The 27,386-nt window shown below is 38.5% G+C and overlaps 2 protein-coding genes and 1 pseudogene across 3 annotated transcripts; all 3 read right to left on the bottom strand.

Moving 5' to 3' along the window:
* Positions 1 to 2,672: 2,672 nt before the first annotated feature.
* LOC148734049 (A disintegrin and metalloproteinase with thrombospondin motifs 9-like) lies at positions 2,673 to 4,517 on the bottom strand. Its single transcript, XM_088754258.1, has 2 exons — positions 3,817 to 4,517; positions 2,673 to 3,299 (listed from the first exon to the last, which is right to left on the bottom strand). Exons 1-2 carry the CDS (start codon positions 4,319 to 4,321, stop codon positions 3,295 to 3,297), a joined length of 510 nt encoding a protein of 169 aa, XP_088610384.1. The 5' UTR covers positions 4,322 to 4,517; the 3' UTR covers positions 2,673 to 3,294.
* Positions 4,518 to 5,022: 505 nt separating this feature from the next.
* On the bottom strand, positions 5,023 to 7,423 carry LOC148734048 (von Willebrand factor A domain-containing protein 2-like). The gene is made up of 2 exons (XM_088751618.1): positions 7,154 to 7,423; positions 5,023 to 5,591 (listed from the first exon to the last, which is right to left on the bottom strand). The coding sequence occupies exons 1-2, from the start codon at positions 7,164 to 7,166 to the stop codon at positions 5,023 to 5,025; spliced, it is 582 nt and encodes a 193-aa protein (XP_088607744.1). The 5' UTR covers positions 7,167 to 7,423.
* A 91-nt stretch (positions 7,424 to 7,514) lies between these two features.
* On the bottom strand, positions 7,515 to 24,109 carry LOC148734047 (uncharacterized; annotated as a pseudogene). Its single transcript, XR_015998339.1, has 15 exons — positions 23,980 to 24,109; positions 23,785 to 23,874; positions 23,558 to 23,618; positions 21,619 to 21,922; positions 20,152 to 20,970; positions 19,332 to 19,423; positions 18,874 to 18,977; positions 18,191 to 18,234; positions 17,823 to 17,878; positions 17,513 to 17,569; positions 16,872 to 16,971; positions 16,365 to 16,501; positions 11,982 to 12,130; positions 8,731 to 11,068; positions 7,515 to 7,788 (listed from the first exon to the last, which is right to left on the bottom strand). The product of XR_015998339.1 is annotated as an uncharacterized LOC148734047 (transcript).
* Between the last annotated feature and the right edge of the window lie 3,277 nt (positions 24,110 to 27,386).

Genomic DNA, 27,386 nt, shown 5'->3' with positions numbered 1-27,386 from the left:
TCTGTTTAGAATTAAAATTCAATTCAATTTAAAATCGTTTAGGTTGCTACTGCGATCCTCAAACCAACCAAAACGAAAAACAGCTGTAAGAAAATCGTTTCCTGCATTAGCTGTAACAGGGGCCTTGTTACAGCCAATGTGAATGTTTTCATTGTGAAACAAACGAACTAATTAGAGCCACTACACTTTGCCACTCGCTAGAAACTGAGGCACCATTCACAAAAAATGCGATCTCGTTTGAAAACGCATTGTTTTTGATAAGTTTTTGCCTATCTTACATACTAAAATGCCCAAGCCACTGATGAAAAGGAAGACTTTCGCGAACGTGTAAAAGTTGTAGCCGTTTTAAAGACAAATCGTTTTTAAAAGGCTCGGTTTCTAATGTGGATAAGTGAAAACAGAATATTTTGAAAATGGTTTTCCAAAACGTCCCCTATCGTCATAGACAACAGTCTTTTTTGAACTAATGATATGCGCAAGGTGAGACATCACAAACATTTATTTAAGTTACGATGCATAAAGGCCACGAGAGTGCTCAATTAACGAAAGCTCAAATTCTCCATAGACAAAATTTCCCTTAAAAACTCTCGAACCAAACAAATCAATTTGATTCTTCCATTTGGCCAGACGAGCGCATGAGCTGTGAAAACTTGTGACGTCAGTTTTCGTCTCGGTCCCGTGGAATCCCGTAAAAACCCGAGATAACAAAAGCTGAGGGGATACTTGGGCGTAATCATAACATCGTCGATTTTTTAATATCGAAACATCTGGTCAATTTTGCGCGTATCATGGCAGGAAACCAGTATATCGGCATGAAAAAGAGCTCTGTTGAAATAAACATTTATGCAAAGGATTGCATCCTGCAGGCGGTAGTTTGTGTTTCAGCCCGGCAAATATTAATATTCGGTCGCCATATTGGACGGGTGGAAGGTTTGGGACGAGTGACATGACACAGCAACGGGAGGTGGGGGGGAGGGGAGAAAAATCTGACTGGAATTAGCTTACAGTGTACCCGTTTGAGAGCCAAATAAAATACTAATTAGACAAAAGGATACAAATCAGAAAACATCGATCAATTACATGGGTAAAAGGAATGAGAAGATAACTCCACAAAGAATTCCGGGTGCAAATGAGTACTAAATTTGTTCCAGTTTTAACAAAAACAAAATACTTGAGACTTCTTACCAACACTTTTAATCTCAAGTTTTGACACGAACAACACAATTTCATCTGTCCATTGCATTTTCTGCTTCAGTTTCGGATATCAGTTTCCCGTGTAGCCAAAGAAATGCTAGCATGCGCCTTCTTCGTCGTTTTGCACGGCCCCTACTGCACAAAACAACACAAACGTAATGCAAATTACAAGAATAGCCCAGGGATTGCGGAACATCGCGAACATCTGCGAAGAAGTACTTTTCAATCGTCGATTTACATATATTTTCTCGCTCCAACACGTACGAATTTGGGGCCAAAATGTTTATCAGATCCCAGGCTTTCCAGATCAACCCCGTACATACGCGACATACGCATGTTTTAAATGACTAGGCCGCTTGAAGTGATGAGTTTGTTTTGGCCGAGCTGTCAATGCCAGTCACGACTTCTTTCAAGTTCGACGACTTCGAAGCCCGATTTACATGGTTTATTTTTCACTTTTCCAAAGTATTTTGCGACTTCTAGATAGAGTAATAAATATGTATCGTAAATCTAACCGTACATTTAGATAAAGTTATCGTTAACTTTGTCTAGTTCTGCTTTTCGCCAAAACATTAACAATTTCCGCTATCATTTTGTGTCACTATTGGGGGCCTGGAAACGAAAAACAAATTAGAGGCAAATGTCATGTAATTTTTTGGCTTTGCCAGGAGTTGAAATTTTATTTTTGTCACAAATGAATTTAAAATCTGAAATAATGACTTGAATGACTTCTATTATCATGGAAAGCACTCAGCCCTTAACGAGGTGACTTGGTATCGCTGGAAAAGTTATTCCTCCTTGAAGAGGACCGAGATGAAAGTGAGACCAGCAGACTCCTGACTTAATTAATTCCGCCTTCTTATCTTCAGATAGCCTTCAGTTAACAGCATAGCTATTATTCACTTCTGACTTACAATAACGGCGGAATCTCAATCAAGGCCAAATAAGCCTTTCATGTTTGATATCCCTGATAAAGTACGGCGGATTTTCTAAAAAATCGTTCTAGCATAGTTTTTTCAGTATGTTTTGTTTTCTCTCGTTTTGCATTCGTTCTTAAACCAGTCTCTGATTGCTATGTAAATGTTTAATTTGCATAATCAAATAAAAGAGATGTAATATACAAATGAGGTCCCATTAGTGGTTCTCTGGATACTGTATGTTTGTATAAGAAATTACCGGGATACAGCATACCTAAGGAAAAAATTAACGGGATGTGGTATATTTAAAATATAGAGATTCAGAAGTGTCGAACTGGAATTGAGGGGATAAAAAAAACCACAGGATACGGTATATTTAAGCAAAAAATTAAAGGACACGAGATACTCGCCCCTCTCCAGTGCGGCCATACATTTCATCGATTCCTGTCGAGTCCTAGCAAGTTTTCATTCTGTGAAATTTTGGTCACCAGGGTCGAGTTGTTCAAAGGTGGGTTAAGATAACCCAGGGTTAGTGTGAAATTTGATTTCAGATCCGAAAGCTTTAAAAGAAAATTAAGTTTATTTCCACTTGTTTACAATATTTGATGATTGAATGAGCTAAAAAGAATTGGGAAAATTATCCCAAAACAGCTTTTGAACAAAGAATATAGAAACCTGGATTAAAATTTAACTTTGGATTAGCGCTAATCGGCCTTCGAACAACTGGGCCCAGAAATGAAAGAAAACTGTCATTTTCCTACTATTTTAGGTTTTGTATGTGAACTTACATTTTGAACTTACTGACCGGTGGAAACTGTCCATCATTACTTAGGGTTAAACGACATAAAAAACAAAAGATTGTGTACGGACAGGGAGCTCCCAATCAAAACTGCACAGCTGTGTTTTTATATTTGAATTTTGCCGGCCTTCTTCATCAGTCCTTTTCTCCTTATTATGGACCACTATAACAGGAAAAAAAATTCATTCAATCGGCATTAGATTGCCATTGAATTGTTTTAGAAATTATGCGATCATTGCGTGTTATTCACTTGTGTTTACATAACTTAGTGGTAGAAATATAACACCAAGTCCTAGATTATCAGTGTCAGACTGTAGATGATAATGATCCTTATCGATCGAATGACCTGCAGTTGTCTTGTAAGGATCAACGAGATGGCTCTTCCTACCCTGATGAAATAAAATTAAAAATTCTGTCAGTACCGGGCCAGTATCGCACCCTTAAAGGCGTCAGTCATTCACAGTCAGTGAGGAGCCTTAACTATACAATGATAAGTCATATTATGACATTCACTTGTACATGATCTCAGCAAATTATAATTTTAGGCATTCACACCGCCCACTGACATCAGATCTAAGGTTTGGATTCCTGACACAGAACTACAGGCAAAAGAAAACATAAAAAGAGAGCTTTAATTTCACGCAATCATAATTTGGTTTTAAGTTAGGCATGCAGGTAGAAAGACAGACATACAGACGAACTGAGAGGCAGGCAGAGATGACGTCACTATTGCCGTGGGTCAGGACAGTAAGAGATCACAAAAAATCATTGACACACTCGGCGCCACTTCCACTTTTCTTCTCACCAAATGTTGACGTCATCTGTTATCTATTACTGAATAAACACACGACAACATAGTTGTGTCAAGAAAGCTGTAAAAGGGGAAAATTTATTCCTGATACCTACCAGCAGGAATAGAACACAAAGGTTCCAATATGATAAATCCCTGAGATGGAGAACATGAACCACACCAACCTCCACACTTGGCAGACACCACTGCACCATCAGGCGACTTCTGGTAGTCCTGCATCGTCAAATTTTTCGGCCATCCCGAAAATTTCCAGTTCACATCGTTCCGAACACGAAGTCTCGTCCCGCTCAAGTCAACCTTGAAGTGACCTTTCCGGCAGTTACCAAAATTATTCGAATAACAATCCCCAGCTGTGCCATATGGGATGTCTTTACCTCCCTGAGTCTGCGCGAAGGTGAAAACATTGCTCAAAATTTTCATGGTTGTGATATCAAGGCGCACTTTGCTGAAGTAAGTGGTGCCTCGATCTGAGTACAATGTGGATCGCACTGCACCACTGCAGTCGCCCCCATTTTGGAGCCTGTGGGCATACACATTAGCAAAGTTGTTCTCCGTACCCGACTCCAAGGTGATGAACTCTTGCGGCGTGTTAGATGACATATTATGGCAGTAGATTCTCGTTGGGTCTTTACAACTATCGCTTAGATGAAGCAGGTAATGGCCGTCAGAAGAGTACCCGAATGCTTTCACTTCTGCGCAGCTGCGAAACTCTGTTTAGAATTGAAATTGAATTAAATTCAAAATCGTTTAGGTTGCTACTGCAATCCTCTAACAAACCCAAACAAAAACAGCTGAAAGAAAAAGCTTTTTACAGTTAATGCAGATGTTATTATTTTGAAACAAATGAACTAATTAGAGCGGCTGCACTTTGCCGCCCGGTCAAACTGAGGCACCATCCACACAAATGCGATTTCGTTTGAAAACGCATTGTATTTGACACGTTTTTGCCCATCGTACATACTAAAATGCCAAAGCCGCTGATGAAAACGGAGACTTTCGCGAACGGTGTAAAAATTGGAGCGTTTTGAAGACAAACCGTTTTCAAAAGGCATGATTTCTTATGTGGATAAATGAAAACAAAAGATTTTGAAAACAGTTTCCCAAAAAGTCACCTACTGTCACAGACAAAAGTCTTCTACTTTCATGCGCAAGATGAGACATCACAAACAATTATTTTAACTACAATGCGCAAAGGCTGAAAACAAACAAGCAACAATTTTTACCGCGGTTTTATTCAACCCAGCGTACGCGAAGAAGACATAAGTTTGCAGGGAACTTCTTTTGAAAGCAGTCTTTCGTTTTTAGATTTCCTCACCTTTACTCACAGTATGTGGCAATTTCTTTGCCTCCTCTGTATCTTTACTTGGCTCGGGTATAACTATGAGGTTGATCCCCGAGGAGATCTTCTCCCACTTGTCTATGCCCGGCTCCTCCGTGATGGCAAATACAATGACCTTCACTGCACTACTTCTAAAATTGGTGATATCGTTCCGGATCTCAGTAGAATTCTCATCGAAGTTTCCCTGGGTCAGCACAACAAGAATATTCTCCGCAGATAGCCGCTCGCCTTTTTGCGTTGTGAAAACCTCATCTCGTACTTTTGTAAAAGCACCGCTCAGTGTACCTGGTTGTCCGTCAGGGCCAGGTATGCTGCTGATGAAACTTGTAAAATTGGCTTTGCTGTAACCGTCATTGAAGAAGACCCTGGCAATCGCAGGACCATTGTAGTCCACTAGAGCAACACGAGTTTTGTCATCGGATATCTCATATTCATTAGCGAATTTCTTCAAGATGGCTACCATTCTTGCAAAGACTGAAGACGCTTGAGCTCCAGACGCACCGATTACAAAAGCAATGTCGACGGCTTTTTCTACAGAATACAACAACAACAAAAAGAATATACAGCGTGAGGCTAGGACCGCACGGTTCACTATGGATTAAGGTGACCTACAGATAAGATTATAGTTTAATGTAGTTTTAATATGCCAACAAAACAAATTCAATTTACGCATCTGGGAACTTTAAAATCACTTTCTTTCTAAATGAAATGATACCCCTAAAATAATTAGCAATAAAATTCTCGCTTTCATACGTACTAGAGGAATCAAAACTGACGTCGATCTCCTTTGTAACAACATATTCGAGAAATGAATCATATTGATATGGATAAAGGTTTAGGAGAATAGCTGGAGTATTCTAACACCGGACGAAGAAATTCCATAAGCGGTTTTGACTACCACCCGTGGTCAGCATTTCCGCTATATCGTATCATAGTGTCTTCTTCATCGGCAAATCTAGGAGTCGGGAGAATAACATGTCACTTCTCCCGTGATCATACCAAGTTAGCAGCCCCAATTGATAGTGCTGCTTCATCATCATTTCTTCATGATCACCAGCGAATGAATTTGAGGCCTTTAGCAAAGTGAGCCATCGAGAGGTGTACTAAGGAGTCTGGTACTAATAATTGTGAGAGCCAGTCCCTTCAAGGCTTCAAACTTTGTAGACGAAAACAAGTTAGCACGCGTGCCGCGGGGGTAGTAATGAAGGCTTACAGGCAGGTTATGTGGATTACAAGGTCGCACCGTAAATTTCAACACTACATCCGGGAAAGAAGGCGGGATTTCATTGTTTTTGATTCCCTTGTGTTCCCGATCAAAGGTCAATTCCTGTTAATATACGTCCAAACAGCTGATCTTATTTTATCATCTCACATTCTTCTATTTTCATCATCTACTTTATGAGAAACTCAAAAGTTATCCAGATCTTTTTCATGTTGTTCACTAAGAGTGAAAATAATTGCCTTATCACGGAAGTTAAAACCGTGATGCCGAGAAAGGCAAAACCTGTATTTAACAGTCAAAACCATCGGAAATGAAAATTGTATTGCACTAGTTTAATTTATGATCAGAGGCTCATTTTTCACATGTTCGATGACTTAAAGACCTTTAAAGAGCCCAAGGAAATGATAGGGTCTATTTTAAGAAAGATACAACGGCGATAGGAACAAGACCTTAGCGAAACAAAAGATTTAATGAGCGCAACTCAGAACGTTTGTTTTGAAAATTTGTAACGACATTTCTCAGCCTTACTAAGAAAAAAAAAAAAAAAAAAAAAAACAGTGTGAAATCACCATGTTCTGCGTGCATACTATTGGAAAGGAAATTTTGACAGAAATTCATCCACATCACTATTTTTTCTATTTTAACAGAACGTTTTTTAAAGCTGTCGTGACATCTTAAATTTCCAATTTTAACTCCTATTACAAGAAATGAATATGCAAAAATTAACTTTTAACTTAGGCACTTTAAGTGGGTGTGTTTTGCGACAAACAAGCCCCAGTGAAAAAACTACGAAACCTCATAAAATGAACGTACAGATAATAAAAATGTATATTTGAAATTTGGGAGTAACGAATCAACTGTGAAATTAGACCTTCAATTTCCATGTCGCAGTAAACCAAAGCTGTCTTTCCAGATGCACTTAAATCCAACCAGTATTTCTTGCTGATGACGTCTTTACCTTCGCTCGCTTTTATTTCTCGACACGACTCCGCAGGCAGTTCTGGAATGGATCCCAGAGGAGCTGTTACATAAAGTAGATAAAAGAAGCACAAGAATTAGCCGTTTATTCTCTTGCTAAACAGAACCTCGATTGCACACAATTCAGACTCGGCCACCGGGGATAGCTAAGGTTGTAAAGTATCTAATGCATACCTCTGCCAAAAAAACGTACGTGATAAAACCGAGAAGGGTCTGAGTAGAAGTTCTTAGGTCTTGCCTCTCTGGTTCGGTTATTCAGTTCACAAGACCTTTCCCCGATTACGTAATTGTAACTCTGGCACCTGATTTCTCTTTCACAGCTGATGTCACACTCGTGGATGGCAGTTACTGAGATCTTCTTGAAGACAAATCCGTGTAGAGCCATTCCGCTCATGCTTCTTTCTCGTCTGCATTGTTTATCAGCGGATACGATGGCCATCAAGAGGCGAACGTTGAAGAACAAAGACACTTTCCTCCACATTAAATGACCACGATGAGACAAAAAAATGAGTGAGTTTGTTCTGTCTCCTGTTGTGGAGGGTAGATCGAGTCGATCAATATTCAGAATTGTTCTAACTACTTTTCAAAGCAGTGAAACTATTCTCAGCAATATTTATCAGTAGATCACAAAAGTGTTCCTCATTTCAGTTTGTTATGAAGATTTTGTTTTTTTTTTGCGGGGTTCGCAATTTTCCTGAGTAATTGTGAAACTTAATCGATTCATGCTGTCCCGTCATAGAGGTTCTTAACATGTTGTTGCTATGGTTACAAAACAAAAGAGTTAAAGCCGCGAAGTGAAACTTATTCGTCTGTTTTGTCTTTCAGCCGTTAAAATAACTGTAGTTATCAGCCTGGAGGTTAGTTAAATAATTTGAATATATCAACAAAGTTGAAATGGTAAATTGGACACCGTTAAGATCATAAAAGCTGACGTTACGAGCGTTAGCCCTTCGTCATTCGCTCCGACGAAGGGCTAATGCTCGAAACGTCAGCTTTTATAATCGTAAGGGTGGCCAATTTACCATTTCAACTTTGTTGATATATTCAAATTATTTCGTTACCCCCACGGACGCAGCCCCAAACAATTTCTTTAGAAACTATCAGCCTTTATTCATGGAGGTTAGTTAACTCAGTATGTCTGCTAGAGGAACAAAAGGTCCATGAAGAAGAAAACATTGACCAAAATAAAAAAAATGTCCAGAACTGCATATTTACATGCGTGTTCAGAAAAAATTAATTCTCTTAATGTTTTTCTAACCCTTAATAAAATATAATTGTCATTTGTTATTCATTTGAGGAGTAATTGGATTCTGTTAGAAATGGCTCTAGGCGACATCACGATAGATATCCGATCTCAATTTTTTTTTTAATTTCGCCACCGTGTAGAGCCGGAAAAGTGAGTTAAAAATTAGGTAAAAGTCTTGAGAGGAAACTATACTAGATATACTATCTATTAAGACATGAACCTACCTCTGGATATTTCCGAAGAAATCGAAGATGCGAAGATCACCGGGGAAAAAACGAAGATCTCAAGATTGAAGCGAAGATCTGAAAATTGACTAAAATTTGCGTAATGAAATTGAACACTTAGATATAAAACTGTCAAAACTCGTAAACACTATAGAAAATATCTGTTATTTCTTAATTTTGGCAATTGAACAACATTTCACTGCGATTGTGAACGGTGTCAACAGTCATAGAATAATGAACTTCGAACATAGTCACCTCGAAGAATTGACGAAAGAGATGGCCTCTGGTATCGGGGCCCTAAAGCAAATTAGGCACCTGATCCCAGCATCAACCTTACATCTCATTTACCAAGCTTTATTAAAACCTTACTTTGATTACTGTGACATTGTTTGGGGTAGCTGTGTGGCAAAACGCTACGAGACAAACTCCAGAAATTGCAGAATAGAGCAGCCCGTGTGTTGACATTCTCTCAGTGACAATGATGCTGATGCAACTGAGCTACTCGAGTTTTTAGGGTGGAAAAATCTTGCACGCCAGCAGGAAATCCGTGAAGCCACCATGATGTTTAGATGTCTGCACGGGCTAGCTTCAGAGTATCTGTATTCAAAGTTTACGTGGTGTGACTCTGCTTATGACCTCAGGGACTATGAAAATAAGCTTAATGTTCCATTACCGCGCACTATTAACTATCGTGAAGTTTTTCTTACTCTTAACTGTCACTATTATTTATCCGAGAAGTAATTAGATTGTGTCAGGATTGGTTTTTAGATGACATCACGATAGATATCTGATCCCAAATTTCTTTTTTTAATCTTGTTCAACCTCGTTCCCAGGGTGTTTTCCCTTAGTTATTTTGTTATATTCAGAGCCGGAAAAGTGATTAAAAATTAGGTAAAAGTCTTTCGAGAAAAACTCTACTAGATTTAACAATTGATTCATGCGTCAAACTCGATCTGCTCACAACGGTGACCAGATATTGCCATGATGTGGCGATTTTAGACACCGGCGTTTGATCACAAGGTGATCGCAGTGGCGCTGACGCTGAGGTTGGTGTAGACTTTCGGCAGTTTTGCTGCCTTGCTGATGCTTTTCATCATGTTGTCGAGCTTGTTGACTCCGATCGGTCATGCATCGTACCAAGCTTCATCGTAATTCCACTGCTTCTTCGGATATTGAAAAAATGCTTCGCTTTTGGGATTCAACTTCGCTATGTAAAACTTCAACCGAGTCGGTGGCTGAAAACTGAATATATTGTTCTTGCTCTTTGTCTCAGGGTTTTACAAGCGATTTCACAGCTGAAGAATGGGAAAATACTTCTGTAATTCAGCAGCTCAAATTGGAATAGCACCACCGGTTGGCGTACAAACTAACTTCAGTTACTGTTTAATGATCGCCGATAAGTTTGATGGGGGTCAGCTTCACATGAAGGTTTCTGGTTTGAACACATGTTAACAACTAGAATTTAAATTATCTTGTAAACACCTACTGGAATAAACCACTGTTTCTCTTCTGTTTTAAAATGAATTTCTTCCCACTGTGATTTTTCCATCTTTCACTTGCTTACATTAATCATTTATAGTTTTGTTAACAAGTTCGACTTTCTAGGGATTTTTTAATCTTTAGCCGCCCGATTTCTTCGTCGTTCGCTTTGAAGTTTTACAAAGTAACTTGTACAAATAAGGTTAAAATCAAAAGAGTACAAGGCAAAAACTACGGGCTGATATCAACCAACACTGAATAGCTCAACAGAAGAAGGACTAAGACAGGTGTGAGCCGCTTTTGTTTATCGCTGTCTTTGTTTTGTAACCCTAGCCACACAACATTTGCAGCACTCCTATAAAGGATACTATAACTTAAAATGTTTACAGTTAATAGACCCAACTGAGGGGGTGACTAGTTCGTCATTCGCAAGGTAAGAAATATCTTAATGTGCACAGCACGCTAGGTGTTTTTTTGACCAGGTTGACAAGCTTCAAAAAAGTTCTTCACGGAGAGTTTTTGGAGCACGACTATTTCTTTTAACCAGGTTTTTATCTTACCTCACTATTATCCTGAACATACTACATGTATATTCGTGATTGCAGCGTGATAGAGTCCGATTAATGTAAGACGGTGTTTTGGAATGTTACCAATAGTAAGACAGACTTTCACCAAAAAATTAAAAGCAAAGCACCGTTTCAAACATCAGCCCTTGGTGTTAAGTCACATCACAAAAAATTAAGGGGAGTATTTTTTGTTGTTTGTTTGTTTTTTATTGATGTTTTGCAGAAAAGTGATAAAATGTCGTGGACGGTGTGTTGGTTCTCCCTCGTCGTCATCTTGACGGGCATCGTCTCTGCTGATAAACAATGCAGACAAGAAAGGAGCGTAAGTGGAATGGCTCTGCAGGGATTTGTCTTCAAGAAGTGCTCAGTAACTACCATCCACGTGTGTAAAATCAATTATAACATTACCAAAGTAAAGCGCACGCTCTGATTGGTCAATTTAGCGTCCCCCATTTGCCCATGGGTGTACGCTGCTGACGTGAGCAAATGCAAAGACTATTTTCCCGCGCGCTTTTTTTTTTTCTGGTCACGTAAGATTTGTTAAATAAAAGGGAACTCTTTAGCTACAATGTGTTAATGTTATGTTATAAAACAAATGGTAAATACCACAGCGTACACTATAGAGTTATGGATGCACTTGGGAGATTTGCTAAGCACTCAAGAAGCTAGAGTCGCTCACGGCTATCGCCACGAGCGACTATTACGCTTCTTTCGTGCTTAGCAACCTCCCGCGTGCATCCATAACTCAATAGTGTACGCTGTGGTATTTACCATTTGTTACCTGTGAAAGAGAAATCAGGTGCCAAAGTTACAATTACGTAATCGGGGAGAAGTCTTGTGAACTGAATAACCGGACTATGGAGGCAAGACCCGGGGAGAACTTCAGCTCAGACCCTGCTCGTTCTTATCACGGACGTTTTTTTTAGCAGAGGTATGCTTTAGATACTTCAACCGCGGCCATAGCTATCCCCGGTACGATGGAGTCAAATTGTGTGCCGTCGAAGTTCTCTTTAATTTAGCGAGAGAATCAACGGTTAATAGGCCAATTTGGATGTTTCTCATGTTCAAACTTGGCTCCGAGGCTTGGGGGAATAAAACAAAAGAAATCACATTGAGGTTGAGGGATGAAAAACTAATGTTTTTTTTAAATTCCCCCCAAGCCACGGAGCTATGTTAGGATTTCAATATATCTAAAACTTTATCTACTTTACATTACAGCTCCTCTGGGATCCATTCCTGAGCTGCCAGCGGGGTCGTGTCGGGAAATAAAAGAGAGTGAAGGCAAAGACGCCGTCAGCAAGAACTACTGGTTGGATCTTAGTGGATCTGGGAAGGCTGCATTGGTTTATCGCGACCTGGAAAAGAAAGGTTTTTGTCCAAACACTTGATTTACTTTTTCATCATATCTTCATTTTCTTCTGTCTTTCTATTCTTAAAAAAAATTCCTATCTGTTTGTAGCTACTAACGCATGTTACATTACTTTAAACACAGCTTAACACTAGTCTTTTTTTTTCTTCTAGATATCGATGAATGTTCCACTGATACTCACGACTGTGACGTAAATGCTGGCTCTTGCTGCACCAATGCTATCAGCTCTTTTACCTGCACGAGTAAGCAGAGATGTTTAGATGTCTTATTATCATTATGTGTAAGATCCGGCTATCAAAGTTCACAAAGCAACCAGCTGGACAATCAGACATGGTTTGACGCTACTCTAGTTTAAGGATTAAATGAATGTAACCAAGAAAATTACAATTCATCGACCCAACGTTCCCACACTCCTGTCTAATGCCTTCATCAGGGGTCGATGTTGGCTCGATGAATTGTAATTTCCCTTATTACACTCATTAAATCCTTAAACCAGAGTAGAATCAAACCACGTCTGATAAATGTGTAACTTACGATCAATGCTACATGAATTTTGAACTGATGTACTTGTAAACAGGGATACAGTCAAACGTGTATTAAGCGGCATGGTAGAACGATGTCACCCTGTATTAAGAGGTCGGTTGTCAAATTCTCAAAACTCTTTCCCTTAACACTGTAATTTTCACCTCTCTTAAGTTGTCGTGGTCAACCGGCCTTTTATTGAGTTCCTACGGCCTCTTTCTATTGTCTTTCATCTGTATCATTAATAGACTTCCCATGATCATTAAGACTTTACCACCTAAGGAACGTTTCCCGGCTATCTTCGCTTTTTATTCCTAGGCTATTTTTAAAACATTCTGAAATCGAACATTGTTACTTTTTATTGATATGTGTATATATATGATTTATTTTACTCTCTTTTATTTTAAGTTATACAGGGCCCCTGTTGATACCAGTCCTGTGACTGAAGGGGTTACCCTGTTTTAAAAATCGATTATTATTATGACGCAGTTTATTGAACTTCAGTATGCCAAGAAAAGAAAGTTTCATAGGTCGCACAGCGTAACCTATGAAACTACACATCGTTGCACTTATAAAAAATATAAAAACCTATTTACTAGCATGGAAAATTATTTAAGATACATCTAATACTAATATAACATCGCTAATTTACAATCTATTATTAATATACATAACAACAACTAAGTCACGTTATTGTTATTTCTGACCCCTGAGGCGGAACAACTCGAAAAGAACTAGGAACAAGCTTTCAAGTTAATTTTACCCGTGTTTATCTCCCGGAAGCAATACTAGTAGTATTTTAAGCGAGATTTGTACATTTAAAAGGCTTTGTACACTTAAAAGTGGTAAATCAAGGTGCAAATTGGCGTTTTTTACCGTTTTCTACGATACCTCCTGTTTCGTTGAACCTGTATTAGACGGTCACCTTTTCCTATGGGTGACTAGGCCTATCTCGACTATGCTAGCATTTTTTTCGGCATTTTTTGGGAAAACGAGCATTGTTTTTCGTTTTTTCTTGAAAAAGAATTGCTAGCATTTTCTGTCATTTATCATGACTGTGATCCAGATTTCAACACTCAGAAGGATAAATAATCCTAAAGTTTTACAATTTTGATTGTTTTCTGTCTGTTTCCACTGTTTGTGCGTTGTTACTTGTGTACTTGTGTTGTGTTACTTTTGTGTGTACATTGTCTGTTTCCGTTACATGACGTACTAACACCAACATCTTGCTCAGCCAAGATGGCGTCGGCCACGAACTTGCAAGATAGACCAGTTCCATCAGACAGAGCTGAATAACGTATACGCGTGCGCTAAGTTTTGCCGTGGAAACGCGGATTTTGAGTCGTTCGCACGGTTGATTTCCCATTCTGCTGCTTCGAGGCGTCGTTTTCTTTGCCGCTTTTCTTTTACAGAAAAACCTCCAAAAACTTGGTACACCCCCTAAAAATTATCAAAAATTAATTTTCTCCCTTAAACCTTTGGAATTAGGAGAGTGCCTTCGACGAAAACAGATTTCCTCGGTTTTTTAAAGGTCAGCCCTTATCATTTTCCGCTAATTTTTCTAAATGTTAGACCTGGGACACTTGAGCCCACGTTGTTGACCGCATACCCTCTGACGTAGCACTTCATTATTCAGCTCTGTCGTTCCATCATCTAGTAAGAGATCGATCACTACAGTCCACCTCCGGTAAATGCAAGTGACGACGAAATGGCGACACTGTGAAAGTGCCGTTGCACGAGCGAGTACGACAGTTTCCTAATAAGAACTTCATTGTTAGAGAAGGAAAGCTGTTTTGCAATGCTTGTAGACACATGGATCCTGTCGACGAAGAAAAGTGTTCTAAAAATACACGTGCTATCATCAAAGGTCTTAAAGCCGAGCTACCTGTCTATTTTAGCAGCTGCTGAAGATGTCAATGTACTGAATGAGGAGCAGAAAGTTGAATGGTGGCACAGGCAGGAGGAGCGACTTCCTCGTTGGGCTACGGCGGTAAAGCAAGTCCCACTCATACAGCCTTCTTCTGCAGCCGCAGAAAGGGTGTTTTCAATCCTAATAGCCTCATTCAATGAGCAGAAAGATTGTGCTCTCGTCGATTACATTCAAGCCAGTGTGATGGCACAATACAACAAGCTATAAGCGCTCGCAACTGCTTACAGTATACTGAAACGTAAACGTTAGTATATGAGTTAGAAGTTGAACACAATTGTGCTAGTCTAGGTTGTGTGTACCCAGTGCATGGTAGTGCCTCAAATATCACCGTTTAGTGACTGTTGGCTAAAAAGGTTTTAATTCTGACCTCAAGTTTTTTTAAAAAAAAACAATTATTAACTATCAGCTGTTGTTGATATGAGCATATATAATGTAAGAGTTTGTACATTTTGTTTGAAATAAAATAAAGCATTTTTTGGAACTAAAGTGGCATTTTTTAAAGAAATCAGGCATTATTTTAGCATTTTTTTGGCTTTATGCGAGAATTTCTAGTAGCTTTAAATGCCAGTTTTACCAGCATAATCGAGAAAGGTCTATGGGTGACCGCTATGTACAAGTTCGACTGACCGCTGTTAATTGGCTGTCTTGTTCGGGTAGATTGCCAAACAGTTATTTTGTCATTGAATCGAAAACCACAAATTCATTGCAATAAATTGTAATTATTTTTATTTGCTTGCTTGTTAAAAGCCCACAGGAATTGCGCTGACCTATACAAAGCTGGTAAAACAACAGACGGTGTTTACACCATTAAACCTGAAAAAATGACTGCTCTTTCTGTATTCTGTGACCAAACAACAGCTGGTGGAGGATGGACAGTAATCCAGAGGAGAATGAACGGCTCGGTTGAATTTTACCGCTACTGGCATGACTACAAATGTGGATTTGGTAAACTGGATGGTAGATTTTGGCTCGGACTGAACCCGATTTGCCACCTTACCTCGAATAATAACAACACTCTGCGTGTGGACTTGGAAGACTTTGAAGGGAATACTGCTTTCGCTAAGTATAACATGTTTGGTGTCATGAGTGGGAATGACAAGTACAAGCTGATCCTCGGTTCTTACTCCGGTAAATTAGTGAGTATCGTAATTAAAGCAAGGTGGCAGTGTGGAAATTGTTAAAGATTCCTCACTCTTTCATTGAGGACAGCCATTGACCTAAAAACGAAACATGTTTGACACCAATACCGACGTGCAAGACTAAGTCTACTAAAGCTAGCCTAGCCAACTAGTGTTTGCTTTTATTATCTCTGTACTCATAGTTTTAGAGATGAGTCTTGCTGTGATTACTTCGAGGTGCGAGCGTTAAAACAAATGATGCTACCTTACTCCTTCGGTGATGATAGCGTTTCATCTCAACTTGGACAAAAGAATAGTTTATAAAACTGCAATTCAAGCAATTGAAGAAAAGAACACGTGCCTCTCAGATATTTGTTTAGCGTAAGAGAAAAAAAAGGGAGTAGAGAGGGAAAACCGGAACGTTAAAATCGAGGGATGGAGGGAAGGGGGGCCCCTGTTCGGTTTCTTAAAGACGGTAGGTGAGCCGCAGTGGCATATTTTGAGAAGTTGACTACTTGCCTAGTTTTGTTTGTCAGGTTTGATATTTCAATTTCTTTTGGAAGGATCGGTAAGTTACAGGAGGACTAGTAGAGCTACAAATACTAAAAAGGGTTTTTTTAGTGGGGGTGGGGGGGGGGGAGGGCACTTACCATTCTAGTCACCACGGATTTGTTTTTAGGTCCGACTTGTTCCCAGTCCCCATCATCTCCCTGCTCTCCAGCGAAAAGTTCCTCATCATCTACCGAGTCATTAGCCTTCAATGACAAGTCCACATCTTTCTCTGGGGCTAAAAAACATAAATAAACAGTTTAAACCCTTCTTTTGAAATGATCCGTTGTCATGGAGTTCTAGTTTTTGTTCCAGTAGTTTTGTGGTTCACTCACCAAAGGCCAGAGCCAGCGAGCAGGTCCTCCCTATCACCCCTGTGACACTAGCCTTTCTTTGTCCGCGAGAGAGTTGGAGGCGAGACAGCGAGAGGGGTGTCATCCACACCTCTCGCAGAACTCTCGCTGAGCTGAAACTCCCTCGCAGCAGCGGCAAAGAAACGCTCGCGCCAACACTCGCAGCACTAACAATAAGAGACTACTGGTAAAATACAAACGCTACTTACTGCAGTCAGAGGAATAACGAGGAGAGAATCTGAAAAAAATCTTTACCTTTCAATGGTGCTGATATTATCTTTGCAAGCTGCAGCATCTCTTCGTGTAATCCATTTAAAATGCAGCTGAGAAACTCTTGAGCATCCTCTTGCCGACCCTACAAGAAAGTTCAACAAATTGCAACACCCTTCTTAAACAATACATAGTTTGTGATCATTTTCTTTGTAAGTTTTGTCAAGAAAAAAACGGCGTGGACAGCCTTTATTCAACAAGTCTACGTGGCTAAGCAAGAGATTTTGACCAATCTATTCTCTTTGGGGCAGGACCATTTGTTTCTTTGCTTATTTGTTTTTGTCTTTCCGTGGCCATAGTTGAGGAGAATAAAACATTTTTTAGATTCATGACACATCTGTGTTCTAACTCTTCACAAAGCAAGCTCACTAAACTTCTAGACCATCTGTCTATCTCTTGATATAGAGAAGGCAAGAGTTTACAGCGAGAAGAGTTCGGGACACCAAGCAATTGAGAAGGGACAGGTGTTTCCTGCCCAATAAGGTCTAAACCCAGTTAGGGGTACTTCCCATTAAAACATCATCTACGCAACTTTGCCTTCCCTTCACACTAATAGGACCATAAGAGAAAAAACAGCAAATAAGAATTTTAAGCAAGTATCACTTCGTTCCTATATATAAACTCACCTTGACTGAGAGTGAGCTCTGAATTATTGTTAGCATCTTGTATACATGTGAATAAATCTGATAGTTTCGAAAGAAACTGTTTGGGGCTGCGTCGGTGGGAGTAACGAAATAATTTGGATATATCAACAAAGTTGAAATGGTAAATGGGCCACCGTAATGATTACAAAAGCTGACGTTTCGAGCGTTAGCCCTTCGTCCTTCGCTCCGACGAAGGGCTAACGCTCGAAACGTCAGCTTTTGTAATCATTACGGTGGCCAATTTACCATTTCAACTTTGTTGATATATCCAAATTATCTTGTATACATGGACAGGTTCAAATTGTTCACCAGTGTTAAACTCCAGTTTTGAAGAAGGAGACCTGCCACCTAAAAGTTAAAGAAACAACAACAACAAAAAAACATGAATTACCCACTCAGAATAAAGAGTACCAATCAAGAGGATATTTTAGTAAAATATTCTTTCTTTATGAACAGTATGATTTTCAAGGATTGTTATGATTAAAATGAGGGGGATTATGCAAAACTCTAAACATTGTTATAATATACAAAATAACTGCAATTTGTAAGATCAAATATCTGATATGACAGCTGCAACATGTAAAGTGAGCTTGCTTGCCCAGATCACTCACTTATGGCACTATTCTAAAAACAATTATCACAGTTGTTGTACACACATACCTGGTTTAACCTTTGTGTTCTTAAACTCATTCATAAACACTATTCTGTAAAAGAAAAATATTCATAATCTTCAGAAATATGCTTGAAGATGGAGTTGGGTTCTATTCCTTGCTTTGGTATACTGGTTAGCAAGTACATTTGTTTTGCATGAACACATTGTGGAAAAGGCAGCCATGCTTAATATTGGGCAGAACATCCTGGCCTCATAAATCACACTCCCCATCTTACAAAATTGAAAAAATTGTTTTAAAGGTGAAAAACTATTAAACTGAGGAAGGGTTGCCAATTTAACAATTTTTGAAAATGAAAGCGATATTTGCAGTAATGAACACAATTTAAACAGTAGTGAAAATAAGGCCTGAAAATTAAAAAATTCAGGCCTGTACAGGATTTGAACCCATGCCCTCTGCAATACTGGTGCAGTGCGCTATTGACTGAGCTAACAAGCCAACTGGCAGCTGGTCATTCTGTTGGTTTGTAATGAACCCATGAAGTGGTGAATCAATGATTGTGAATATTATATGAAAATCATATAATATTCATATCGTATGTGAACTGTGGTTTAAGAAAAGAATATGAAAACTGCACTTCACATATTTATATAAATTTTATATATATTCACAGTCACTAACAATTATTGATGAAAGAGTTTTCCTCTACAAGAGGAGAAAATTTTCACTTACAGACTGTCTAAAATAGGTGTTGATGTTGGACCTCTTTCCATTAATAAAGGCAACTGCCTCAGTAGGTTGAAAAATGGTGGACACCCCACCAGAGCTTGAAGAGTCTGATCACAGTTAAGGACAAAAAAAACATTTGCTGTTCTCAATACAAATGAGATTCAATCTGGAGTTAAAAAGCCATTGCAGAGGCAATCAAGAAAGAAATGAATTCTGTCTTTCATCTAATTAATTTGTGGGACTTTTTCAACCTTTAAACCCCTAAGGGTGATAAGTAGCTTATTTCACCTTATAGCTATACTCTGCCGAATCACTCATTAAAACCATGAGAATGAAAGAAATGATTGTTAAACAAATTATCTGTCAGTGCCAAAGAAAATGTACAGTACGAAGAATATGGCTACTGATTATAAGGTGTAAAGGGTTCAACTAAACATTTCCTAGTGTAACTGAAAAGATACAGCATTAATGTAACACCAGTTCCCTCGGTTGATCAGTCCTCTTGGGATGTAAGGTTTTTGGATGTATCCTAATTCTTGTCTTTCAATACTTTCTGCAAAATATTAATTTAAAAAAAGTCACAAAGGAATGTTTGAACTCAGTCTACAAGGTAAGCGTTACTTTTCTCAGTTATGATGACCTTTCAGTTCACTTACTGTCAGTAGTAACAATAAACCCATAAAATGAAAATGTGCATCAGAACTCAAGTCTCCTCTAGCCATTGCACTTCTGGAAAAATTTTTTTCCTTCTTCAGTCTTGATGCATAATTTAAACTTAGTTATATTCTACACCTCAAGATGAATTTCTTCACATCCTTTTTGTTTTATGAGATACACAATCTCACTACAGCCTAACTTTACGTACTGGTAACATTCAGCTGATAATTTTCACACACATACACATGCACACACACACACACACACACACACACGCACGCACGTACATGCACACAAACAGTGCAACACTTACAGTCCATACTTGGTATCCCCTTGAGGAAAACACTGGAAAGTCAGTACAACCACATCAAGTTCAAGAATGTTTACTTGGAAAATGACTGACTGCAAAGCAGACAGACAGAAAGACAACCAAAGATAAACAGATAGACATACGGATAGAGAGAAAGACTGACAGATCGACAGACAGACTGACAGAGAGACAGAAAAACAGACGGATGGACAGACTGTCTGACAGACTGACAGACAGACTGATGGACAGACAAACAGAAAAAACAGACAAACAGAAAAAACAGACAGGCTGACAGAATCTTTTGTGGTATTTACCTGCAAATTTCTTAGCAAACTTGTCCTCCTCCACACTAACTGTGCATTGTATCATCTTCTGTCATTTTAAGATTTGAAATTGTTTGCATTTCAGTTCTCACAACAAGACTTGTTGTTTTAACTACAATACCAGACGATGGTTTTGCAGAGTTTTTGAACAAGTCTGCCCATGATGAAGGCTTTGGAGGCTGATCTTTTTTGCAAGTGATTTCTTCTGCTGTACTGCTTGTTTTTACACTCTGATCCACTGGGATGGGACCTTCATGTTCTTGTTCTGGGACTTTACAAGTCTGATTAGAACTTAGGTTACCTTGTGTAGTGCTAATGGAAACTGTAACTTTCATGTCTGTGTCGCTGTGAACAGGGCTGTTTGATGTGCCATCTGTTGATAAAGAACTCTTTCTTTCTTCAACAGTCTCCCCATCACAAGAACTTGTGCTTTTCCTCTGTACAGCTGTTCTTTTGTCTGTGGTAGAAACGGCACCTGATTTTTGCTCCTTTAATGCTGAGTTCAAAACATTTACATGTACTTTTGAAGTTTCTTTCACGACATCACTGACAGCAACGTTATATGCAGTAGGTAGAGATAGAACAGCTTTTCCTTTTGAACCAGGGCCAGTGGAATTAACTGAAGCCCTTTCTTTTTCACTACATTCACTAGAAGAGCTGGACAGAGATCCAGACCTCTTTCTTTGCCTCCTTCTCTTGCGACGCTTGCGTGATCTTTCATTTTCCGTCTTCTCCACAGCTCTCTGGGTGTTCACTGTTAATGACAAGGGAGGGAAGTTGTCAACATCAGGTGCTGAAGTTCTTGGGGGACTGCAAAATAAAACAATACTTCTTCAGTAAACAATACATGTATTTGTGAATGTTCTCAACTTAAAAGTTTCCCTGAATCCAGACATCAATTACTTAACAATTAATCCCCATGCACATGTTTCTATAAAGAATGGAACATATTCAAAATAAACAAATAAAAAAATATATATATATATATGTAGCAGTCAACATAAACAAGGCAGTTTTCTAAGCCCTCTGTTCTCAGAAAAATCCAGAATTTACAGTGTTGGTTCTTCCCAAGGGATGAAAACAATAGAACCCTCAATGTCAGAGGGAGAAGCAAAGAAACCTTCAACTCACATCTGATGCTAGGGTAGCCAGGCGAGCAAATCAAACACCTCTTGTTACTTGCTGAGCACAGCACTCTCTACTTAATATGAGAAAAATTTCACTGAATACATGCCATGCCAATTCAATAGAAAAGGACAAAAAATATCCTAAATTCCTTGGCTGCTTTGTTGAAGTTTGAGTGGAAAAAGGTTGGCTCCTTTTGACATTTTATTGCCTAAGTTGATAACGTAAATTGGCCCTCATAGAGGTTTAACAGCTGATGTTTCAAGCATCAGAAGACACAAATCAAAACTGAATATTTTTTATGCCACATAGAATTTGAAGCCACTCCTTTACCTTTCAGTTTTACTTTCTGTCACATCTTGTTCAGGCTCTTTGTTGCTGTTTCCACAAAACACAAAGTGTTCAGAGCTACTTTGGACGGTTTTATCTGACGATCGCGTGACTTGTTTCTGCTTTGCTTCTGGTGAACGAGCTACTGTATCACCTACACCAGCTGTTGTCCTCACCAATTTCCCTGGAGAAGTTTCCTGTTCACTTTCTTGTCCCACTTCAACACCTGAGTCTTCAAGACCTGCTGTGACATTCTTAGCTGCCGCAGAACTGTCACTTGATGAGACCTGTGTTGAGGTGTCACCAGCTGCCAGACAGGAAAACAAATGATGTTACTTTAAGATATGGATATGGCAGTGATATCAACCCATAAACTCCCTAAATCTCATATTTAATTCTCCTTTATGTCTGCCATACACTTCTTCTTATGATATTAGTTTGGAGAATTTGGAATGGGATCTGCTAAGAATACCTACCTTATATTTTTCTTTTTCTCATCACTTGTCTGCTGTATTCATATTGTAAGGAGAAATTATGTCTTGATCACACATGGAGGGGAAACATTAGGGGAGGTTCTGAACACAGCAATGCCGCAAAAAGAAAAATCAGCAAATTCAGCATTAACACGAAAAAAAACTTGCCAAATATCACAATATTTCAATACCAATTTGAAACTCGATGTCATGCATGGAATATTCAAACAATATTCAAACAATTAAGCTGGTCAGAAGTACATGACTCAATCACTGGTAAGTTCTCCCACAGACTCAAAACAGGTAGATGATGTTATCTTGATCTAACACCATATTCTCACAATTAATTTATAAGGAGATGAGTGGCAGCTAGAGGGGAGAATTAACAAGCAGATCTTTGGAATTAAAGAGTTAAGCCTATTGTACAAAAAAAGTATAACAATGTGAAGCACAATAAAAAAGGGAAATAATAAACAGATCAGAAGAAGTAACAGTTTAATGGATGTGGATGTGTCAAAATGCAATTTGTAAACAAAAAAGTTTAAGTGCAAAATGGATATCATCACATAACCAATTTTGTTGCCAAATGAAGAAGACCGTTGCCTCTTAATATACGATACAGGCATGTGGAGGAAGGTATTTGACCCAACCTTGTGTGAATGCTAATTCCTAGTAACCAAGAAGTTCTCAGAAGAATGATAATCAAATGTAATTCTTTAACAGTCTGTATATCTCTACCTTTCATAGGAATCACAGGACCACTGAAGTTTACATGTACCTGAGCTTAGCAATAAATTTGTACCTTTCATAGGGGTCACAGGACCACTGAAGTTTACATGTACCTGAGCTTAGCAATAAATTTGTTACTTTCCATCCACGACATTTACTTCATAATTGCTTGTGATGAAAACTTTTTAATTCCAATTGAAATAACAGAGATATTAATCTGCACTTTTTGCTGGGCATAATTGGTTACAATCTGTTTTATTCATCAGTTTCTCGTAGTAAGAAAAAATCGAAACAAAATATATATTTAAATCGCCCTGACCTTCAACAAACTAAGGAAGTGGGTATTGTCACTGTCTGCACATAACAGAGTGATCAATATTATAGGAAAATTCATTACTTGACCAGGGAATTCTATTTACAACCATTATCACTGATGGTATTTCGATATATCACTGTCCCCCACCCTCTCAGATCCTCTTCGATCTGTACACTACACAAACTCGATATCACACCAATTTTTTAAATTTGAACTCATCTTCCGGCATATCAAAGACGAGCCAGAATATTGCTCATTTTTGCGACCAACAATCATCACAATCATAAGTCCCTAATTTCATTATCTCTCAGATCAACCAGTAGCGCCTCGCAAATTAAATGTCGATGTATATTTTTGAAATAATCTCGTTTTCCGAGTCAGGATGCTCGCGCGAAGGTAAATTACAAAAGTATTAGATACATACCGGTACCGTTAAAATCATCGCCTCGTTCCTCGTGATCTGAGTAATCGAAGTCGAAGAGAAACTACAAAATAGAAAACCTCAGTAAAACAAAAAAGAAACCAATGCGAGAGACGATCGAAAACTAAAGCGTGAGTAAATTTTGTCTCGACCTGCAATGTAATCCTTGAAATTAAACACAATTTCCCCGACGTACGCATAATTAAGAGATCTACTGAGCTAATTTTTACCTCAACCGGTGGTATATTTCCGATTTGGGCTGCTGAATTACTGAAGTACTTTTCCCATTCTTCAGCTGTGAAATCCCCAAGCGTAAAACCCTGAGACACGCAAGAACAAGAAATTTTAGGACACGTCTCGCCTGAATTTCGTTTTTACAACGCGTGATTACGAGGAATCTAATACAAATCTAACATATTTCTTACCTCTTCCGAATTAGGCATTTCTTGAGCCACGACAGTGCTCAATTAACTAAAGCTCAAATTCTCCATGGACAAAATTTCCCTTAAAAACTGTCGAACCAAACAAATCAATTTGATTCTTCCATTTGGCTAGACGAGCGCATGAGCTGTGAAAACTTGTGACGTCAGTTTTCGTCTCGGTCCCGTGGAATCCCGTAAAAACCCGAGATAACACAAGCTGAGGGGATACTTTGGCGTAATCATAACATCGTTGATTTTTTAATATCAAAACAGCTGGTCAATTTTGCGCGTATCATGGCAGGAAGCCTACGGTGGCCCAGAAGGCTCAACGCAAACAAAAAATATACTGCAGCAAATAAAAGATATACTGCATCAAATAAAAAAGATCAAACCCAAAGTTAAAAAAAATGTAAATAAAAAAATGTAAATAAAATTAAAAAAAAAGTTTAAAAGTTAAAAAAAATGTAAATAAAAAAAATGTAAATAAAAAAAGTTAATAAAAAAATGCACCGCAAACAAAAATACTGCAGCAAATAAAATATGCAACGCAAACAAAAAAAAAAGAAAACGCAAACAAAACAAATTGGAACGCACCGCCAAGGAAGACTGGGTAATAGTTCTTAGTTTCCCGCCAACACTCGTTACATCCTTTGCTTGTTCACCTTTCCCAAACCATGTTCTGCATGACAGTACTGGTACCATGCTGCTCCTTTAAAAAATCGATGATAACTCTATTTTCATACCCTTGATGAAAGTAATTTTCTATAATCCTACGCTGATCGCTTTCGTTCATAACCAAATGCGAGTTCCAGTTCATGCTGTTTTGGCGGGAAACTAACAACTATTACCCAGTCTTCCTTGGCGTTGCGTTCCAGCTTTTTTTGGTTGCGTTTTCTTTTTTTTTTGTTTGCGTTGCACATTTTATTTGCTGCAGTAGTTTTTGTTTGCGTTGCATTTTTTTATCTGCTGCGGTCCTTTTTTCTTTGCGTTATGATTTTTTTTTTATTTGCTGCAGTATATTTTTATTTGCTCCAGCATATTTTTTATTTTCTGCAGTATATTTTTTATTTCCTACAGTATATTTTTTAATTGCTGCAGTATATCTTTTATTTGCTGCAGTATATTTTTTGTTTGCGTTGAGCCTTCTGGGCCGCCGCAGAAGCCAGTATATCGGCACGAAAAAGAGCTCTGTTGAAATAAACGTTTATGCAAAGGATTGCCTCCAGCAGGCGGTAGTTTGTGTTTCAGCGCGGCAAATATTAATATTCGGTCGCCATATTGGACGGGTGGAAGGTTTTGGACGAGTGACATGACACAGCAAGGGGAGGTGGGGGAAGGGGAGAAAAATCTGACTGGAATTAGCTTACAGTGTACCCGTTTGAGAGCCAAATAAAATACTAATTAGACAAAAGGATACAAATCAGAAAACATCGATCAGTTACATGGGTAAAAGGAATGTGAAGATAACTCCACAAAGAATTCCAGGTGCAAGTGAGTACTAAATTTGTTCCAGTTTTAAAAAAAAAAAAAAAATACTTGAGACTTCTTACCAACACTTTTAATCTCAAGTTTTGACACAAACAACACAATTTCATCTGTCCATTGCATTTTCTTCTTCAGTTTCGGATATCAGTTTCCCGTGTAGCCAAAGAAATACTAGCATGCGCCTTCTCCGTCGTTTTGCACGGCCTCTACTGCACAAAGCAACACAAACGTAATGCAAATTACAAGAATAGCCCGGGCATTGCGCAACATCGCCAACATCTGCGAAGAAGTACTTTTCAATCGCCGATTTACATATATTTTTTCCCTCCAACACGTACGAATTTGGGGCCAAAATGTTTATTAGATCCCAAGCTTTCCAGATCAACCCCGTACATACGCGACATACGCATGTTTTAAATGACTAGGCCGCTTGAAGTGATGAGTTTGTTTTGGCCGAGCGGTCAATGCCAGTCACGACTTCCGAAGACTTCGAATCCCGATTTACATGGTTTATTTTTCACTTTTCCAAAGTATTTTGCGACTTCTAGATAGAGTAATAAATATATATCGTAAATCTAACCGTACATTTAGATAAGGTTATCGGTAACTATGTCTAGTTCTGCTTTTCGCTAAAAAATTAACAACTTCCGCTATGATTTTGTGTCACTATTGGGGGCCTGGAAACGAAAAAAAAAATTAGAGGCAAATGTAATGTAATTTTTTGGCATGAATAAACATAACAGCTGTAACTTTGCCAGGAGTTGAAATTTTATTTTTGCCAAAAATGAATTTAAAATCTGAAATAATGACTTGAATGACTTCTATTATCATGGAAAGCACTCAGCCCTTAACGAGGTGACTTGGTATCGCTGGAAAAGTTATTCCTCCTTGAAGAGGACCGAGATGAAAATGAGACCAGCAGACTCCTGACTTAATTAATTCTGCCTTCTTATCTTCAGATAGCCTTCAGTAACAGCATAGCTATTATTCACTTCTGACTTACAATAACGACGAAATCTCAATCAAGGCCAAATAAGCCTTTCATGTTTGATATCCCTGATAAGGTACAGCGGATTTTCTAAAAAACCGTTCTAGCATAGTCTTTTTAGTTTGTTTTGTTTTCTCTCGTTTTGCAATCTTTCTTAAACCAGTCTCTGATTGCTACATAAATGTTTAATTTGAATGATCAAATAAAAGAGATGTAATATACAAATGAGGTCCAATTAGTGGTTCTCTGGATACTGTATGTTTGTATTAGAAATTACTGGGATACAGGATACCTAAGGAAAAATTACCGGGATACAGGATACCTAAGGAAAAAATTACCGGGATACAGGATACCTCGAGAAAAGATTACCGGGAAACAGGATACCTAAGGAAAAAATTACCGGGAAACAGGATACCTAAGGAAAAAATTAACGGCATGTGGTATATTTAAAATATAGAGATTCAGGAGTGTCGAACTGGAATTGAGGGGATAAAAAAAACCCCAGGATACGGTATATTTAGGCAAAAAATTAAAGGAAAGGAGATACTCGCTCCTCCCCAGTGCGGCCATACATTTCATCGGTTCCTGTGGAGTCCTAGCAAGTTTTCATTCTGTGAAATTTTGGTCACCACAAATGAAAAAACTTTGTCATTTTCCAACTATTTTAGCTTTTGTATGTGAACTTACATTTTGAACTTACTGACCGGTGGAAACTTTCCATCATTGCTGAGGGTTAAACGACATAAAAAACAAAAGATTGTGCACGGACAGGGAGCTCCCAATCAAAACTGCACAGCTGTGTTTTTATATTTGACTTTTGCCGGCCTTCTTCATCAGTCTTTTCTCCTAATTATGGACCACTATAACAGGAAAAAAAATTCATTCAATCGGCATTAGATTGCAAATTGAATTGTTTTAGAAATTATGCGATCATTGC

Source organism: Stylophora pistillata, chromosome 3 (assembly GCF_964205215.1).
Source record: "Stylophora pistillata chromosome 3, jaStyPist1.2, whole genome shotgun sequence".
NCBI classification, from domain to species: Eukaryota; Metazoa; Cnidaria; class Anthozoa; order Scleractinia; family Pocilloporidae; genus Stylophora; species Stylophora pistillata.
This window is presented reverse-complemented; position numbering and strand designations above follow the sequence as displayed.